This window comes from Fringilla coelebs (assembly GCF_963513975.1).
Source record: "Fringilla coelebs genome assembly, chromosome: 4".
In the NCBI taxonomy this organism is placed as follows: domain Eukaryota; kingdom Metazoa; phylum Chordata; class Aves; order Passeriformes; family Fringillidae; genus Fringilla; species Fringilla coelebs.
The window spans coordinates 44,350,569-44,371,224 of NC_140032.1; the positions used below are offsets into that span (position 1 = coordinate 44,350,569).

General features: G+C 48.2%; 1 protein-coding gene across 3 annotated transcripts in view; it reads right to left on the bottom strand.

The window, feature by feature from the left end:
• MFHAS1 (multifunctional ROCO family signaling regulator 1) overlaps positions 1-19,565 on the bottom strand; it is a 35,047-nt gene extending 15,482 nt beyond the window's left edge. For all 3 annotated transcript variants that reach the window (XM_084204867.1, XM_084204865.1, XM_084204866.1), the window contains exon 1: positions 16,233-19,565. In XM_084204867.1, the coding sequence (XP_084060993.1) occupies positions 16,233-19,425 (3,193 nt within the window). In that variant the 5' untranslated portion in view covers positions 19,426-19,565. The remainder of the gene's footprint in view (positions 1-16,232) is intronic.
• Between the last annotated feature and the right edge of the window lie 1,091 nt (positions 19,566-20,656).

Here is a 20,656-nt window from a genome sequence, read left to right on the forward strand (position 1 = left end):
CCACACTACATGCTATCCACAGGTATGGCTTTAGCTGACCACGAAGCTGCAGGATCAGAGAGGCTTCCTTAATTACAAGGACATCAGATATACCTTCCTTCTTTGCATGTATTTATTTCATTTACATTCTAGTTTGTTGAGTACATCCTTAGTCAAGTGTTTCTTCCTTATGAAACAAAGTGTGATGCAGATTTGCACTAAGATATATGGCTAAAATCAGAGGGAGCAGAGCACCAAGACCAGCCAATTCTCCTTTTGGAGGAGGAAAATTGCATAAGGCCGCTATAAAAGCATTGCTGGCACATATGGAAGTGCCCAAGCAGCACTCCACAGAGCTCAGAGCCTGAGTATCCCTATGCCAACAGTGGTGGAAACCTGATTTTTGTTTTCAATCTGCTCTATTTGTTTGGCTTAAAGTATCTTTTGTTATTACCAAAATTGCAGTCATCAAAGTTTGAGTGACCTGCTGGCTTTCTCTTGCTCAATGATAGAATAAAGCTCCATCTGTCCTTTTACTATTAACAGCTTTTACTTGCTCCCTTTTCCAGAGGGGATGAGAAATAATCTTTTAACTTTTCTTTTTGTGTTGATTTGTGATTCCTCAACTTTTTCAATAATTTAACCACTCTTTTCTGACCCCTCTCATTCCCTAATATCCAAATAGATGACAGACAACTAACTGCCGTAAATCAATGCAATAGGTAGCTTTTTCTTACAAATACCTTTTTCCCAATGAAAAGTGCTTGTTTATGAACTTAATATTACTATCTCTGCTGAGACCAATGCTTATTGCTTTTTATTCTACTGTTGGAATGCTTCCCAGTGAGAAGTCATGCGAATACAGAAACAATAGCTTTGCTACTTAACTCTTACAGAGTTCATTGCCTGCTAAATGCCATCTGGTCTGAGTTCTCAGTGCCCAAAAATCACCTGCAGCATTCATCTTTGCTGTTTAAAAATCACTTCTATGGTAGTCACATTTGTTACTGTAACAGGAAGGAGCTCTGAGGCCCAGAAAGAACTCATCAGCCTCACAGGGAAGCAGCAGTGCTACCAGGAGAACATTTAACTCCTCCACCATTTCTTCTACTCCTCTGCAACTTTCTCTCATAGGGAATTCTGTCCTAGAGCTGAGCTCTCTCCTGGTCCCCTATTTGTACTTCAAACCAGTATTACTTCTAGGTTACCACCAAGTGGATAACTCTGGGGTACTTACTCACAAGTGTCACTGTAACACAGCCTTGACCCCCCCCCCCTCCTTCAGATGCTTTATCAGCTCACCTGAACTGCAAGCTTACTGGCTCTCCTCTGGAAGGGATCTGTCTTGGGGAGGAACCACCTTAAAACTTCCCAGTCATCAACTTACACTGATCAAAGAGGAGTCTCAGGGATATCTAAAGCATACACTGGAGGTATGCTCCCCAAGAGTGAGGACTACTGGGATTGAAAAAAAACAGGAAGCAGCAAAATGCTTGCTCTCAAACACCATTCTATTCAAATAATCTCAAATGCCAAGTGCCAGAGTTCAAGTCCTTGCTCTGGGGGGAGGTGAAGCAGGTGTAGCAGCTCAAGAGGTGGCTACTGCCAGAAAAGGGGGAAGAGGATACATTTCAGAGCTACATAAGAGTTCACTCGCTGTTTTAATCAGTGCACTTTCCACAATACAATGGCAGAGTAACAACGAATGAAATAAGGTCAATCACATGCACTGTATGCCATTGCCATTACGAGAGAAGTAAATGCTGCCCTTTGTCCAGGACCACAGCTTGTTTTGAGATGCAGGAGGCCCTAGAGGACTACCAACCAGTGTTTTGGACACAGAGGGTTAAAAGAGGGAGTAGAAGTCACACTGCACTAGATCAAGCCTTTCCTTCTCTCCACCACCGGAAGTTTGCTCTGTCAGTGAAAAATTCTGAGAAAGATGCAGCTCGTACGTCTGTGCTATCTCAGCATGCAGGGATTTTGCATGCTTGGTGCTACTGGAAATGTGTCCCACAGCTCTGGAATTCACAAGCAACCACCTGAGAGCCAGACAGAGGCACCTGCCTCCCTCCTCCCTCAGTCTCCTCCTGCATTTTGTTCTTAAACACTCAAGCCAGGAAAACAGTCCTCCAAGCAAGGCAAAGCTTTATTAAAAATGACTTCTGATTAAAAAGGGGTTTTAAATCCTTTTGTAATGATGACCGGATTATCCGCATCACGCTGCATTATGCAACTGAGAATAAAGCAGCACAGAGCAAGGGGTGAAAGTGCTGTCTCTGGCAGCACCATAACTTTGTAGGCAGCTCTCAGTTCCAACGATCACCTGCAAGATTCAGATGGGATCGGGTGCACTTGGTACATGCCAGAGAAGCAGAATCATGCACAAACCTTGTATGATGTAGCAGCTGCAGAGCTGAGGCTGTTTTGCCACACAGCTTTCGACCAAAGGTGCTATTTTGGATAAATACTGATGCTAAATGTTTCAGGAAGCACAGCTAAGAGTAATAAACTCTGACCTGAAGGCTAGGCATAGGTCTGCCATAAAACATGACAACTTGTGATCCCATACTGCTGATAAACCAGAGGCTGGTCAAGAACTGCCTTCAAGGTGCCCAACCTCACTACAAGGACCATGCTGCCGGCATCGATCCTGGTGCCCAGGGGCAGCAGCAGGCATGCAGTAAGTGAACAGCCACACTGCTCAGCTTCCCTTAGCCAAAGACACCTGCCCACACTTGCATACCTGCCAGCTTTTAATGTGAAGCACTGCAAAGTCCTGGGCCAGAAGTCCAGATTCAGAGCCAACCTACCACACTTCCCAAAACAGCCCACTAAGCATCTCCTCTCATCACACCCTCTTCAGCCCAAAGGCTGGTTGGAGAAGTTTCTATATTTATTTTCACTTTTTTTCTTTTTTTAAAAATCAGATCCTGTCTTAATCACTAAACTGAACATGATTTTCCCATGTTTGGCAACATTTTCTAAACATTGTATTAAACTTCACTGCAGGCACTCAAAAAGTGTGCATGTGTGTATGTACACAACATGCTAAACACTCTTTTGTCAGAGAAGTAAGGTGTGATTTATTTCAAAGAAGGACAAAGAACAAGTTAAAACTTACAAGCAGCTTCAAAAGCTTTGTGGTAGCTTTCCATTACAATAGGCACAGAGAAAGGTAATTTTTTTTTCTGATCCTAACAGAAGGTTCCCAAACTTTTCTTTCATCCAAAGAAGTCTTTAGTTTGGCTGAGCCTTTGAGGTACAAACACATAGCTTAGGAAAAGACGCACAAAAGACTCAACTCTTGATTGTTTATTTCAGCACCTCACCCTAGGAAGGCTCCAAGATGACCACAGCAGCCATTGCCAAGCTGAATTATTTGCCTATGCAAGCATCAGTTAAGACCTTTCCAAAATCCAGTAATGATCACCTCAGAGCCTGTAGGGCTCCCTCTGGGCACACACATGCTCCTTTGAGAAACTACAAACTTCCTGCTTGCTCAAGCTGCCATGAAAATGTCACCAGTGCTGGATCACAGCATGACCCTTCATGTGACAGTATGAGCGAGACTCCCTGCCCAAAACTCCTGACAGTACAGGTTCAGGTATGCAGATCTGGCTGGACCTTTTAGTGAGGACAAAGTACACTGGAGTTTCACTCCCTACATAGCCCTCTGGTATCATCATGAACCTGAACAAAAGCATTTGGAGATGACCAAAGTTCCACAGTGAGGCTCACACTGTCTCCATTTTCACCTGCTGAACATTTCTACATGATTGTCCACCAGATGCTTAAAATGATGATAAAGTAAGAAATAAGTTCTTGCTCAGCAGATTTCTGGGATATTGAGGTCAGCAAAAAAAAAGGCATCTCTTCCCAACATCCCAACTGTCTTCCTTCACTCCATCTCAATATGAAAGCAGGCATGGGATGTTCTGAAACAAATCAGAAGGCTGTTGAAGCAGAGAAGTTAGCTATAATAAAATATGAGCTTGAACCTCCACAGAGAAAGTTTTAACAAAAGAGATGGCTTTAAAAACACCCAAACAACCCAAACAAATAAAAATCCCAAAATGAATAAGAAAGTTTGACAGCTTGAATTACATATTCCTGACACCAAGAGCTAAAGGTGCTCAGCAGGGCATGATTCCACCAGTGCATTTTCCAGGCAGGGATGGCTCAGTCCTAACAGTGTACAGTGAAAGATCCATGTATTAAAGAGAACTGTGAAACCAGAGGCATGACTAGCTCCCACATAAAGTCCCATTGCATCTTCTACTTTGTGCCAGTCAAACACCTTTCCTATACTGTCCTCCTTGAATTTGGAGGATGAGTGAAGTACCGAGAGGGAAGGGGAGGGGAGGGGTGTGTGTGTGTGTGTGTGTTAAAATCCATCACCACTGCCACTCACTACATCTACAAGATGTTGAAGTTCAGAGCCATCAAAGCTCTGAGCCCCAGTGACCCTCTACTGAGTAGGCAGAGCTCGAGAGCTGAGCGGGGCTGTAAGGGGGCCCCAACACAGCAGTGGTACATGCTCAGCAGGCTGCCCTCGGAGCCCTGAAGCTGCAGCATGGCCGCCTGACTTCACAGAAACAAATTTCTTCTTTCACACTGTAGCCATCAGTTAGCGCCCAAAAAATAGATTTAAGCTGTTCTGTAGTAAAAATAACAGCGACCAAGAAACATTATGTCAGATCACAGGAAGGGGAAGCTCTTTTTTGTTAGATTTTCTAAATTTAACCACTTTGATATACCAGAGTCATATGGATATGAGACTTTTCCAAATCTAGTGCATGCATCACTGTCTGAAATAAGAGCATGAAAATCTCTCGGACGAAGAAAGAGGCTGCTCAAAAGGAAGATTTAAGAAATGCACAGGGAGCTGAAAATTCATTTGATTATGCAACGAGTGTAAGTAGGCCTTGGTGCTTGCTGCTGACTCCCTGGCTTGGAAACCTGCCACCAAGCATCCTCTGCTTCAGTACATTCAACCCCATCCAGCAGTTCTGCCTATAAAATTGTGGTGGGTAAACCCTGGATGGATGCCACATGCCCACCAAAGCCACTCTATCACTCCCTTCCTCAATGGGACAGGGGAGACAAAATACAATGAAAGGCTCATTGAGATAAGAGCAGGGAGAGATCACACACCAGTTGCTGTCAGGGGCAAAATACACTCTACTTTGAAAAATTACTTTAATTTTTTTGCCAACTAAATCAGAGAAGGATAATGAGAAATAAACCCAAATCTTAAAACACCTCCACCCTACCCAGTCCTTCTTCCTGGCCTCAACTTCACTCCTCACTTTTTCCTCCTAATTTTGTCTACCTCCTCCCTCTCCAGTGGCACAGAGGGTCAGGAATGGGGTCTGCAGTCACTTCATCACAGATTGCCTCTACTGCTCCTTCCTCCTAAGGGAAGGACTCCTCACATTTTTCCCCTGCTCCAGTGTGGGGCCCCCTCCCACAGACTGCAGTTCTTCATGGACTGGGGTCCCCCATGGGGTCATAAGTCCTGCCAACAAACCCACTCTAGTGTGGGCTCCTCTCTCCATGGGTCCACAGGTCCTGTCTGAAGTCCGCTCCAGCACAAACTTCTCACAGGATCACAGCCTCCTTTGGGCATCTACCTGCTCCAGCTGCAATTGCTGCTGCAAAGCCTTTTGGTTTTTCTCCCCTTCTTATCTGTTATCCCAAAGGTACTACCACCATTGCTGATGGGCTTGGCCTTGGCCAGTGATGAGCCATCTGGCACTGGCTGTCAGAGAGATGGGCAGTGTCCAGCAGCTTCTCACAGGAGCAAACTCTGTAGGGCCCCACTCCCGCTACCAAAACCTTGCCATGGAAAGCCACAGCAAAAATACAGCAACACACAGCAAGGGTGTAAGAAGCACTGTGTAGACCAGGAGAGGAAATAAAATTCTCCATCTCTTCTCTTCATTGCAGTAGCACAGACATATAAAAAGGATAATTTTGTCCATCTTCCCCTGCCTGGAATATCCTGGAAATGTGGAGAGGTCCACCTGCTTGTTTGTCTCTGAACACAGCATGCTGGCTTCCTGAACTTACAGTCCAGATGAGGCTTCCCCAAGAAAGCCAATCCAAAGGACTACCCAGGGAATACTTTGAGCCAGAACTGATTATTTCAGCTCTCACTGCTTGTTCCTAGTTGGGCTGCTCAGCAATACAGTGGTGCAAAACAGAGTGACCCAAGAAGTTCAACAGTGGGACAGAGGCTGGCTGGCTCAAAGCCCACATTAAGGCAGTGGAGGCCAAGCCAGCAGCTGTTCTCTCAACCTACAGCACACTTTATAAAAACATTTTAGACCCAGAAAAAGCTCTCAATCATTAGTGAGAGTTTGTCACCACACAGCTGTTGCTGAGTCAGACACCAGTTTGTCTGGATTTGCAATTTCCCATGCCCTGTGGCTACTCCCAGGCGAGTCTGCAATTTGCAAGATGCATTCTCTCAAAGGTGTGCAGAGCAGCCCAGCTGCCACCCTACTGTCATTTTGCTTCAGCTCCTGTGTGTCCCATCATGACTAAATCCCCCTGCTAAGGAAGGTCATTGCTCCTGTGAGCCACTCAGCTTCACAGATGAAGAATTTCGAAAGTAAGGGGACGACTAAGTTATGTAATTGCCTCTAGTCCCCCTTTGGTCCCATGTAGACAAGGTCCCAGCTGTTCAGCTCTTTTTGGGAAAAAAAAAGAATTCTACATAAACAATTGGAACTATTTCCCATCACACATCACAATAAATACAGCTGTATACTATTATACATTGAGGATGTAATCCTGTAAAGTGCAAAGATCAGCAGTTTGACAGACAATCATGCTGTTTTCCCCATAATGTAGTAAAAGAGAATATGTGTACAGACTGGTGAGTTAGACATGATATAAATATAGAGAGAGGATGGAACGATAAAAATTCATGTGTCAGGAACGTCAATATGAGATGACTGCTTCTCAGAATGGATCTTTATCATCAGCCATTACCCCATCTTTTGGTACTTCATTCTTTATTGATCGCAATTTATCTGAAAATTTTAATGAGAGATGAAAATGCAACTGTTCGGACATGGGCAACAGGAATATTTAGAGTACAAGACTGATGTCAGGCAGCCTCAGACGGAGGTCCCTGCCTCTCCACCCTCCACACTCTACAGCCTGTGCATTTCAGCTCTGCACACTGCTAAGTTCTTGCTTTCTAACACTGTCTGTTCAGAGAAAAACTGCTTGCCATCCATACCTGACTGCTGCTTTTAGGAAAGAGGTCATAGGGAGTGGAGAGAGGTACTACAGCAACAGAGTTCCACAACAACAGCTACAGATGCAGCAGGGAGCTGCTGCACCATGAAGACTCATGGTCTGTACTGCAGGACAATTTTGCAGTTCTGCTGTGTCCATCATAAATTTTCAGAAACAGCATGATAAAGACGCCTTTTTCTTCTGCTGCAAGAAGCTCTCCCTCTGTATGTTGCCCATGCAGCAAGTGGGGGAGTCTTCCTAAATGTGAGAACACTTAGGGATAGTCTAGGGACAAATCAGCCCTTCTAGCAGTCCTCTGCTGCCAACCTGCTCTGATACAGAAGAACCAAATGCATTGCACACATCTCTCAAAGTCAAGCAAGACCAAATCACTGTACACCTTCAATATTTTTCCACTGCGTGGTTTTATGGGGCAGAAACTGCTAGATGCATTTGCTAGAAGCAAATTAGGTCAAGCACCTCTGTCTCAAATCAAACCCTGTAGATTTTGATGCTGTGGAAACCACAGCCAATTAATTTTTCAGGAAGTTCATAAACAACCCTACCCTGCTGTATGGCAGGATCTGTGCCTTATCAGATACCATCGCTCACTGGGTATTGCTAGAGAGAAAAACACCTGCTAAAAATGTAAAGAACATGCTCCAAGAGGAATTCAGCACATAGACTGGAAAGTTACTATGTACACATCATTCAAGAAACAAGTCTTGAGTGGAGTGTGCCACAACCTTGTATTCTGTTAGGACAAAAGCCTACAATATTAATTTTATCTCCAGTCATTTGTGGGCATGAGGCACATAAATCCCTGTCCTACCACTGTTATACCTTTGTTTTGTTCCTGGCACACTGTAACAGGAAGAGACTGAAAACTCTACAGAAAGTGATGGATACCAGAAATGAAGGAGGAAGGAGCTTTCCCAGAACAGTGTAGGTTCCCTCAGACAACACAAATAAAAATGCTTCTCTAAACTAGACTCTTGACAAACATCATCCTAAAACTGGATAAAAGAGATATCCTGGTATTGCTTTCACGAAGAGTCTCACAGAAATTCACTTGGAAAAGCTTGCAAAATCCTGCCAGTAAAAGCCCAGCAGAAGTCTCCCATCATCTTATCAGCACAATTCAATGTATCCTACAACAACAACACTACAGCTGCTTCCTGGAGTGTTCAAGCACCAAATCTGAGTCAGCACTTGGCAATACAAGGCAGGTCTGAACAGGATTTGAGACTGAACTTTATTTTGTGCTGAAGGTTACTTCCCCTCAGAGTTCAGTCTAATGTGATCTTCACAAAGCACTCAGTTTAATGGCCTTCCCAACTGAAGCACCTTGCTCATCTCAAAGCTGTTGTTTGGTTCATGCAGAGCTTGCCATGCTCAACTGCCAATTCAAAATTAATGCTACCTTGTAAAGTCTGTAGGTCCTAGGTCATTTTCCCACTCATCCCCTAGGAATCCACAGCTAAAGCCAGTAAGGAGTGTACTCGATATACCTTTGGGTAAAGTTCAGAGCTCTTGAAAATGACCACTGGGAAAACAAAAAAAACCAAATCTGAAATTAAGGTCTTGCTTTAAACCACAACCAACTCCAGCAGGCAAGCACTCCAGCAGTCACAGCTCAGTCTGAGCACAGCCTCCATCCACCGGCCACAGACAAGGCCCCCCTAACCACAGAACCTGATAAGTCTGAAACCACAGTACCACTGACCATGTTGGCAACCCAACCAGCGCTGCCACCAAGCTTTAGCCAGGAAAATACCACAAGTGCTATATGTCTTCAGCCTCCAGCAGCCTCCTGAGGAAGAACCATAAGCCCTCCAAAGTGGGGATGTTCAGTCCATTTGAACACCCCAAACTAAATTTCTAACAAAGCCACCGGCCAGTTTATTTTCACAGGTCTTGCACCCCCCATCTCAGTTCTTACATCTGGTTCTCCAGAAAGAAATTGCTGGAGAACAAAACTCTCCCAGCTGATCTAGCTGGAACTAAGGCCATGGTCACACAGGTGACCTTGCCATCCAAGACTGTAAACTTCATCCATGCAACAGCTTCCTCAAACACCATGGCCTCCTCATCCTCTGTATAAGAGACAGCTCCTTCTCGCTGTGGTCACCAGAATCCCATCAGCTCTCCTGATGTAGGCAAAACCACCATACAACACACCATGGAGGCAAGCTGAGACTCCTGTAACCCAAGTGCATTACTTTCTTAGACACAGGTAAGTTCTTATCTAGACAAAAGCACTAACACATTTTACTTGCAACAGAGGAATTTGGTGGTTATAATTCACCTTGTACTTTAGGCACTCCCTTCCCACTCCTTGTCCCTACAACAAGCTCCCTGAAATAGCTATCCCACAAGCTCCAAAGCACCTGAGAAGAGGTGATCTTATTTGGCACCAGCCTGCTTACTCTCACAGTTGTCCAAGCACAGGTACCACAAATAAGGAGAGGGAGGTAAAAGACCACAAGTGATGATCTTGTATTCAACCCCCAGAACACAATTTTCTTTACATATCTACAGAGGTTATTCTTCCTCTATTCACAATGGGGATGAGGTAGAAAAAAAAATTGTACAAGAACTAAAACCCCACACAGGACTTTTCACTACATAAATTTTTCCCCTTCTTCCCTAGCAAATTGTTTTCAAGAGTCAAACAAGTAGCCTGCACTATTACTAGCAAATTACTAATTGGAGAGCATGCACAGTTGCTCGCTTAATACTGCAAAAACAATGGACACCACAGCATACAGGAGAATTACCTACCAGATGCACACTTATTTTGTTTTTAAACTGATACTGTTTTTTTACATCTCCATCTCAATGTCAAGTAACATGTTCACATCCCCAAATGACAGTGATTCAGCACTGTTGATGATTTCCCACCATCCTCTCCTGAGATGCACAAGGAGTAGGCCCCTGTAATACACCTGCATGTGGATCATTCACAGGCCAAATCTCAACTTAACTTACCAGGGAAAACTTTTCCACTTCAGTGCTTGTAGAAGCAGGTATCATATCACCAGATGTGTGAGCACACAAGACAGTGCAAAGCATGTTTCATGACACCTGTGTCCACAGCATGCTGAAGCAGCACACAAATCAGTCCTCACGTAATCAACATAACAACTCCAGAGAGGGGAAAACCTCCAACAGCAGCTTATCTCACCCTCACAGTCAGTAACTTTTAAACAGATCTCAAGCAATGAAACAAAGAATCATTTGGAACCCAGCAACTCTTTTATAGGTAATTTCCAGCAGAGACAAATTTCAGCAACAGTAATAAAAAACACAAACAAAAAAAAAAAAAAGTAATGCACTGAAGGCCAAGAACTCTGCTTTGCTTCACTAACCAAACCAAAAAGAGCCACTCAACCAAACCTAGCATCTCCCTGGCTCAGTGGTGGCAGATCAAAGTCCAGAGGCTCAATGCCCAGAGATGACCCCCATGGGGAACAGGCCAGGGCAAGACAAGTTGTTAAAGGACAAACCAGAAGATCTTCCCTGTACCAGAGCTGACATAATAGGAAAGCTCTCTTTTATCAGAAATGCATAGGAACTTCTTGAATAAGGAAGAGGATTCCTTCAACAAAGAAAGTAGATTTCTTCAAGTAGTGTTAAGTGTGCATGTTGCCATTCTAATTTCAAGTAATTGTAGCAAGTTCTATATTAAGAGCTTAAAAATAAAAGCCCCCAAACACACACGATATGAGTAACCAGACACTGCAGGACAGCTGTAAGAAGGCAATTCAAAAACCTCAGCTTTTCTTCTGGCATCCACATTCCCTCCTGTTCCTGCTTTGTCCCAAGCCAGACTGTCAGACACAAGCCCAGGTCTGCACTGACTACTTCAGTTCTCTCCAAAGACTGATACCCACATCCATACCCCACCAGGGACAGTCCTATGGCAGCTACCCACTCTGCACACCACATTCTTACTCTGGCAATTTCTCAGCTTCTTCCAAGACCACAGAAATATTTGTTGTCCCTTTCAACAAGTTATTTAAATTAGAGGATGCCTCAGCCACCAAACAAGAGGACTTCAAATACTGACCTTGTAACACATAGGTTAACATGAAGGAAATCTCTAAAAATCAGTGATGGCACATAGGCTGCTACCATATTCCTACACTGTTACCTACAGCAAGTCACACCAGTCAAGGCTGTTACTTCAACAGCACAGAAATCAGCTCTAGTCAGTAAACTTAATTATCCATGCTAGAGCCACAGAATGACTGTAGCTTCCCCAGGTCCAGCAACCAATCTATGCTCTTCTCTTGAACCACAGGGCCCTGTTCAGCTTCATCCTGCCATCCAGATCATCCACATCCAAAGATCACATAGTGCTGAAGTCTTGTCCCCCCGTCTCCAATTAGTACTCTGCTGAAGCCACAGCCTGCAGCATACGTGACAACAGCCCCAAAACAGCCATAGCATCTACTTTGAAAGTCAAGCAAAAAAGACTCCAGCTGCAAATGGGGGAAATAGAAGGCTGCCTAATGTTAGCATCAGGCTCTCTAACGAGCAGGTGTTGCTCTATTGCAATTGTCTATGAAAAGAACCCCAGCTACTTAAAGCATGACTGCAAAGTGGAATTAGGTACCTGACATGAGCCTTTCACCAAGCAGCAGCTCAGATTTTGAGGCAACTTCAGAGCCCTTCTTACAAAACCAGTCTCACCTGCTCTTGGTTCACCTTGCATGGGGTAACTCAACAGCATGACACACCACAGGATCCTCCACCTCTCTGTCTCCTAACTCCATCCCAGCCACCAAGGGAGGTCATGACAGCTTTTGACTCCAGCTCAGGGCTGGTGAGCAAGTTCACTTTGAATCATGTGCATATGGTAGCCTAGTTCACCCTGCTCTAGCCATGACAGAAAGACTCACAGGGGAACTACACTATGATACCTCCATCTGTACCTCTGAAGGTAACTGGCATTATAATCCCTGCTTCTGCTCACCCTCAATGTGGGAGGCAGGCAGAGTAGAGGCTTGTGATCTCCTTCCTTCTCTGATACCTCAAGAAGGGGATAGCAAGGCAGGCGGCAGATGTGCACTTTCGCTCCACAAGAGACCTCTTGCTAGTCCTCCAGAGCCTTTCAAAGCTCCCCAATAGCTCTGAAGCATCCTTCTGGACCGGGGCTGCTACGCTCACACAGTAACTTTGCCCATGGCTTTCTATTTGTTGTCATGTTTTTACTCTGTTAAAACCCACATCACCTTATCTTACTTGCCTATCTTCTGAGATGGACACAGACCCTGGCTTTCTTACATCTAAACTCATACAACCCCTTCACAAGGCAGGAATAAAGGAAAACCACTGGTCAAACATAATCCCTCCCAGCCCAAACACAAGAAGAATCATACACAGGACATCAGGACACCTTGTACAAAAGAGTCTGGAAGAACCCGTGTGACCCAGACCCAGCCTAGCACAGGGCAAGGGGAAACAGCAGCAGGGAACTTAGCAGGTGCATATGAACGCAAGCTTGGAAAATCCAGTCACATTTGTCCAAACAAAGCACACGTGTCTACTATCAGCCAGATGGCAAACCACCTCCACCCCACAATCCCAAGTCACTTAATAGCTTACAAGACATGAATAACCTAAAAGCTCTTCAGTCCAGGGGCTAAAAGAACATCACATACAAATGAGAGTATTCCACAATGCCTGTGATGACCCAACTGAGGTCTTACTGTTTGGAGAGGTGAACCATTCCTGTTGGTCACTCAAAGAGAGATATGACTTTCTTAGCCTGGTAGGGACACTTTCATTTATAAATCATGCAAATGTAAAAGAAAAAAATCCAATTTAACACACTGAGTTGTTATCAGCCAAGTGGATGACTGCAGCCTCAAAGCATACTGAAATTCCAGCTCAGATGCCAATTCAGTTACTGTTTTGTCCAGCTACAAAACTGTTTCAAACACAGAAACTTCCTTAAAAGGACCCCAACAAGGCATTTTTATATCACTTTCGTTCACTCTTTGCAATAAACCCTCAGAAAACTGAATCCAGAACCTCAATTTTTATTTACCATTTCTATGCACAGTGGCCCTATTCCTAGAGTATTACTGGGTGTATTATCAATGGAAGCTATAGTGTGCAGGAGAGGAAAGGGAAGGAGAGGAAAAGCAAAGATTAATCCTCAACTCGTGAACTCCCTTTTTGAAAGGAATTCTAATCAAAATTTTGGATGACCAAAGAATGCACCATCAGTTTCATGAATGACGACACAGATTGCACAACCACACAGAGAGCCAGACTGCACTTCCATTTTTGAGCACAAATTTGGCAGTGTCTACACAGAAATATTTCCCTTATTAAGGTCAACTGGCTGCAAAGCACTTCTTCAGTGTAGTCCTAAAAAGCCCACAGACCTATTTAAGTATTAGGAGCATCATAATTGCCAGTGATTTCCACTAAAAGAGCTTGGAAAGAAACACAGAGAAACACAGACATCTCGCTCACTACATATTTTTGTAACATTAGACCCCTCTCTTTCCTACACCTTGTCAAAAATGACACCAACCATGATTCACTTGCATGCCAGCAAGCTTGGCAGCATGGCTTAAACATGCACGCCTCCTGATCAAGAAAATCGGGAGGAAAAAAAAGTCTTGAGCTTCACGATTGCCATTTAGGGGCTCCTAAACAGTGTTTTATTCATAGAGCAGACACACAGCAATGAATATTTTAGATTAAATGCAGACATACAGGCCTCGCAAGTCAAATCACAGTTCACATTTTTCATATAGTCCAGATCAAACCTGGGCTAGATTCAAGCATCATCCATGACAACAAGCAGGCTTCTCAAAAAATTGATTTAATCACCCTTTAGCATTTCCACAGATCAGCCTTGCCTTTTAAACATGTCTGTCTACTGTTCTCCCAGCTAGAGTCACAAGAGTATCCATGTTTAAAAGAATCATTCCCTGCCCCAAAGCAGGGTCACACCTAGGATGCTATCCTGTGTCCCTGATAGCAAGGCCTGAATTTGCTGCTGGAGTGCCTCAAAAACGCTGCAACCCCCTTTCCGCAGGTAGCATCACCCAGGTGTCATTTGGAGACTGCACACAAGCCCCAGCTCCTCCCATGCTCAGCATGCTGCTTACCTGAGCCTTCCCTTCCCAGCACACCTGGCCTGGTTCCCAGGCAAGAGAAATCCTTTCCCACCTCTAAGGAAACATACATGGCACAGCCCAGTCCAAAGGAAAAGGCCCTTCAATGCCCCTCTCATGCTTCTGAACCTGCTCTGACGATCACTGGGGTCAGCAACAGTCTGCAGACAGCCTGGCTCCTCTTCAAATTTTCCTTTAAAAGCATCAACTACTCACAGGGAGAAAAGGGACAGCCACAAAGCATTCACCAGTTAAAAAAAAAAATAAAAGAGATGCATGACTAGAGACTGGAATTCACAAGCTAAATCTTCAATAGGTGCCCATCACAACGCACACTCACATGTCTGCTGTCGTGACTAATTTTGGCAGGTTTTTGGGGAGGGTTGTTGGGGATTTTTTCAGGGGCTCTGTAGCAGGTTTGGGTTTTTTTTTCAGTTTCCAGAGTTTTTTGTTTGGAAAGCAGATCACATTGCCCTATGCACCATGTCAGCAGCAAGATATCACTCAGCACATCTCACAGCATGGGTTCACCCCCCGGTCCAATGGCTCTTACATAAGTGAGCAGTTGGAGGGAGATACAGCTGATAGAGCCAGGAGTCAGGCTGAGGAGCAAACTGCACCTCCTTATTCTAAATGTCCAGGGGGAAAAAAAAGACCAGCAAAAAAACCCCAAGAAACCAAACCCCAAAACAACCCCAAAAAACCCACACCTTATTAATCACATTTGCTTATGAACAAATTCAGCACCACTGCTTGTTTTAAGTCAAATCATGGTACGTTCCCTGCACAATTTCAGGCTACCTCTTAATAATGTTCCAACACACCTCCAATATGGTTGTTACAATGCAGATTTCTGGAGCATTGCTCACAGTCCAGAGTGCGTTTTGATTACATGCAGATTTACACATCAAAGCACCTTTCCCATGGCACCCTGCAAGCCGCAGAGCAAACCCAAGTGGAGCAGGGAGGACATTAGTTAGTACCTGCACACACAAAGTAAAACAGATGCTGCTGGAAAACATCACCGATAAAAGCCATAACTTTAGAGGTGACAGCTTTAAAAAGCACCACGACCTGACATGTTCCACTGTCTGGTTATGTTTTTTTCATTTGAGGAAGGGAGAGAGAGGAAGGAAAATAAAATGTGCTTGAGAACAGCTCCAAAAGGCACAGTTTGGGAACCACTTCTAGGTGAGACACTTAAAAAAGAAGATGGAGTATCCTTCTCTCTTCAGTGAGGAATGCTTCCCACTAGAGACAGGGCTCAAAGAAAGCTCAGAGAAAGCTCTTTTTACACAGGGCTATGGAGACCAACACACCCATTGTCTACCAGGAGGAGCTTTCCTGCATTCAGACAGACTGCAGCATAGGCCAGGTTTTGGGGGTGGAGGGTTGAAGGGGAATACCTGCAATGTTTTAGGCGTCTCTATTCATGTTTACAAATAGCTCCAAGGAAGTGGGAGCTGCAGGGTAAAAGGAACTAGGGAAAAAAAAAAACAACACCACAGTCCCATTCAAAGAAATCAAAACAAGGAGGACAGTTCGGAGACTTCTCAACAATGGCACTGCCAACCCTCAGGGCCAAAACCCAAAAAGCAGAGAGAAAAGGCACAGACAAAGGGGGATGTAACACCCCCCCCTCCTCTCAGAATAAGGTTATTTTAAGCTTGTCTCCTTGGAGCTACCCTAATATTTTCTCTCATGACTCAAACCACCAGGGAAAGGAGTTAGAGCAGAGAAGAAAAGAAAAAAGAAAAAAAGAAAAAAAAAATAAAGCTAGGGCTGACCTCATAAGACACCTTTCTAGAAGGGACAAAGCTCCAAAAGAGATGAAAGGCAAGCTGGGCTGTGCCTTACCTGGAAAAGTGTGTGGGTTGGGTGACCCTCTTTTAAGGCACTTTGAACAGAGGACATGCACAGTGTAGTACAGGCCCGGCCATTCTTGGAGCAGGACATTCAGTTCTTCCACTAAAGGCGTAATAGCTTGCCAAGCTGTCCAGATATTTGGTAGGGACGCATGACTAGCGATAGACAGAGTGTCTGGCTGCAGAGCTCCCCTGGCAGGCCGGTAACTCACCACCACAGGCACCTTTCCCCGGTAGGCATAAATCTGGTATTTGCCATCTGACCGCTGAACCACGTGGCTGTTAATCTGGACACTGTAGCGTGCAAACAAGCCGGGTGGGAAAATGAATGGAAAGCTATATTCAATCTGCAGCTGCTCGACCACGAAGGATTGTCCGCTCAGATTGGTGCCGTTGATCCATGCCTCTGCATGGGGCACCTCGTTTTTCACGTAGCAGGGAAACTTGTACCAAGCAGCTGCCCCATTTAAGGGCTTGCATTTGGGTTTGTTGACACAGTAACACAGCCCCATCTTCTCCAGCAGCTCCAGAATGAGCTGCAGATCCTCCCGACTCTGGACGTGGGGCTTAAGAAGGAGACGGATAACATGTGCAGGAAGGAGGCCATGCAGCAAGAAACCCTCCACATAATGATGGAGCTGAGTGGTCCTCAGTTCGTCAATCTGGGTGTCGCTGAGCAGTTTCTGGAGCAGCACGGTGGCATCCCGCTGGCAAAAGACGTTGAGGATGTCTATGAGCCGCGGCAGGTTGTGGAACACATACTCCCGCAAGGTGAGATGCTCCTCAAAGTAGAGCAGCTTTCCACTCTCATGCAGGTAGGACAGGGCACTCTGCAGCCGATCCTCCGTCAGGCCTGCCTGCAAGCCCAGCCGGGCAGAGTCCCACCAGCTAAGCCACAACTGCTGAGCTTGAGGCTGGAAGTGCAGCTCCTCCAGCACTTGCCAGGACTTGGGCAACACCCGATGCAGGTTTGGAAAAATATCCCGGTGCTCGGCCACCGAGAGGAGCTTGTCCCGCAGGCGACGCACCTGGCAACGGTCCTGGCAGCTGAAAGGCAGCACTGGAGACAGGATCTGTGGGCGGTGGTTGAGAAGATACTGAAACTGGGCTTTCTTTCGCCGCAAGTTCTTGTCTGAGACCCCGTAAAAGGCAGCATGCGGGCTGGAGCAGCGCAGGTCAAAGTCCTGTCCCAGAGCCTCATCCACCTGCTGGACTAAGCTCTGGAGTCCCTCAGCATCCCTCTTCTCCTGCTGAGCGATCTGGTGATGGATATCCAGGCACTTCTCTTCCAACTCCCGCTCTGCACAGAGGTCGGCGTGGGTTCCCACCATGCACACTACGGCATGGGGCACCTTGGAACTGAGCCAGTGTAAGAAATAGCCCACAGAGGGGTAGAAGTGCTGAGGGACGTAGGCACTCAAATTCACCACCAGCACGTACAAGGCTCCAGGGGAGAGGAAGAAAGACTGGATCACATCATAGCTCGGGTCCCCCGCCAGCTCATACACAATAAATGTCAGGCCCCTCTCTGCATCTGCTGTCCAGTCCATCACCTCGATGCCCTTACTGCCTCCTGATAGTCCTAGTCCCAGTGGTACTCGGGGCACACTGGGTGGCAGTGACGGTGCAGGGGATGTTGTGTCCCCTTTTGCTCGGTGAGAGGGCACACGAGAAGGGATGTCTTGCCGCTCACCAGAGAGACGTTCCACCTGCTGCCTGGCAGGTACCCGAGTTGAGGAACTGTCTTGAGGCTCTGGAAAGGGGCAACACCCAACTGCCACCCTCCCAAGGTCCTGCTGTTGTCCAGGAAACCCTCTGTGCTGGGTGTTTCCTGCATCTAGGCTTCCCATGTCCTCTCTCTGCTCATTTTCCTCCATGAGGCACCGTCTCAGCAGGGTCTTTCCTGCATCCTTTAGGCCCACGAGGACTAGTTTGAGGCGGGGTTTGAGGGCAGGCTGGGAGTGGGCCAGCTCCTGCTGGTAAGCTGCGATGTAGGGGATGCCTTTCATGCATACCTCATAGGGTGGCTGGATGAGGGGGTTGTCTTTGATCTTCCACAGGGTGACACGTGAAAGCTGCCCAAAGCCCTCAGGCAGGATGGCGATCTGGTTGCCTTGCAGGACCAGCTCCTCTAGGCTGTGGAGGAGCACGATGGAGTCAGGCAGGTAGCGGATGCAGTTGTTGTCCAGCCAGAGAGTGCGGAGCTGGTGGAGCTGAGAGAGGTGAGGGGGCAGCACGGTGAGCTGGTTGCGGCTCAGGTAGAGCTCCTCCAGACTGGGCAGTGCCAAGATGGCGGAGGGGAACTCCCCCAGCAGGTTGGATGAGAGGTTCAGCATCTTGAGCCGCTGTAGTCTGCCGAAGCCAGCGGGCAGCGCCTGCAGCCGGTTGCCGTCCAGCATGAGGCTCTCGAGGGCACTCAGCTGGCAGAGACCCTCGGGAAGGGACGCCAGCCCGGTGCCGCTGAGCCAGAGGATCTTGAGGCGGCGGAGGGCAGCGATGCCCTCGGGCAGGGCCCCAAGGTGGCGGTTGCCGGAACAGTCGAGCTCCTCCAGGGCGGCCAGCTCCAGCAGCGGGGCAGGGAAGGAGGGCAGCAGATTGTGGTCGACGTCGAGGGTGCGGAGGTGCCGCAGGCGGCCCAGGCCCTCGGGCAGGCGGCGCAGGCGGTTGAAGCTGAGGTCGAGCTCCTCGAGGCAGCCCAGCTCGGCGAGGCGGGGGGGCAGCCCCGGGCCCTCGACGCCCAGTTCGTTGTGGCTGAGGCTGAGCTTGCGCAGGCCCCGCAGCCCCGCCAGCGCCCCGCCGTCCCCCAGGCCCCGCAGCCGGTTGTGGCTGAGGTCGAGCTCGGCCAGGAGGTCCAGGTGGCGCAGGGCGGCGGCGGGCAGGCGGCTCAGCCGGTTGCGCCGCAGGCTGAGCACCCGCAGCCCGCTCAGGGCGGCACCCACCTCCTCGGGCAGCTCCTCCAGGCCCCGCCCGCTCAGGTTCAGCGCCTCCAGCTCCCCCAGCGCCGCCGCCGCCAGGGACGGGAGGCGAGGAGCGGCGGCACCGGGGGGCGGCGGCGGGCCCCCCGGCGGCCCCGCGTCCGGCTCGGGCTCGGGCACGGGCTCGCCGGGGCCGCCCTGCAGCTTCCGTGCGCGGAGGGCGGCGTCGCGCCACAGCCGCACCGCCTTCGGGGGCTCCGTCTGAGCCATGGCCGGGGGAGCGGGCCCCCGCCCCGCCCGACCCTACCTGCCGCCGCCGCCGCTGCTCGCCATGGGCGCGGCCGCGCTGCGCGTCGCCGCCGCCGCGACGGGCTCGGGGCTCCCCGCGGCTCCGCGCCGGCACTGCCGCCGCGCCGCCCCGCGCACGTACCGCCGCCGCCGCCGCTGCCACCGCCCCGCCGGGGGCGGGACGCGGTGACGGCCCGGCCCCGGCAGCGCCGCGCCGCCCCCGCGCCGGGGAGAGCCGGCCTAGCCTCAGGGGGACACCCCGCCCCTGTCTGCCGGGCAGCGGCCCCTTCTCCACGAGAAGGGAGGGTCCGCGTGCTGGCCTGAGACTCCCGGCCTGCGGCTCGTACCCCCGGCAACGCCCGAGAGAGCAGCCCTTCGGGTGCCCCGGTGGGGTGAGCCCGCCTTGCCCCGGAGGCAGCAGCGGTGGCGGGGCCGCCGGGACCCCGATTGTGACAGCCGCCGCCCCGGGTCTCGCCCTGCGCCTGGGCTCGCTGAGAGCTTTGCGAGCAGCCCGACTCACCACGGAGTTACGGCAAAAGATGTTGTGTTGCCCTGTGTCATTTTTTCTCGAGGCAAGGGCTGATTTTTCATCCAGCCCTGCAAGAAACCGAGGTTAACCTTTCTTCCCATTCAGTAAATGTTCTTCCGTGCTGAGAGAGTGCGAAAGCCTGCAGCCCTCTGGTTAATCGGAGCAACTCTGCCACCTTCCTGCCGTGCTTTGTTTCCTGTGCTGCATCCATCTGGCCATACCCTAAACACTGCCTTCTTCAGGTTCCTCAGTCAAGCTTTGCTCCAGGGGGTCGGAGAAATAGGCGTGGAAATTTCCACCTCTGCTATCGAGGGGGAAGAGAGCCCCTTTACAGCGGAGCCGCGAGTCAGGTTGACGGGGGCTGTGGGCGCTCAGTTTTCCCGAGATGTGTGACCTTACCCTTACAAATGTCAGCGATGCACCGTGGCCAAAGGTTCACAGATTTTAAAACGTCATTGTCTTTGTTCAGCACTGGACACTCCAGCGTGCCTTGGGGGCTTTGGTGCTTCCTTTCACCGTGGAAGCAACCCTTCACCTTGTAACAGCTACCATTAAAAAGTGTGCTATAAGCTATTACTTTAGACCCACAAAAAGAAAAAGAAAAAAAGTATTTGCAATGAAAAGTAGTTACAGGGTAACCAGGTTCACAGCCTTTATTGTCTTATTGTGGAAAGCCCTCACAAG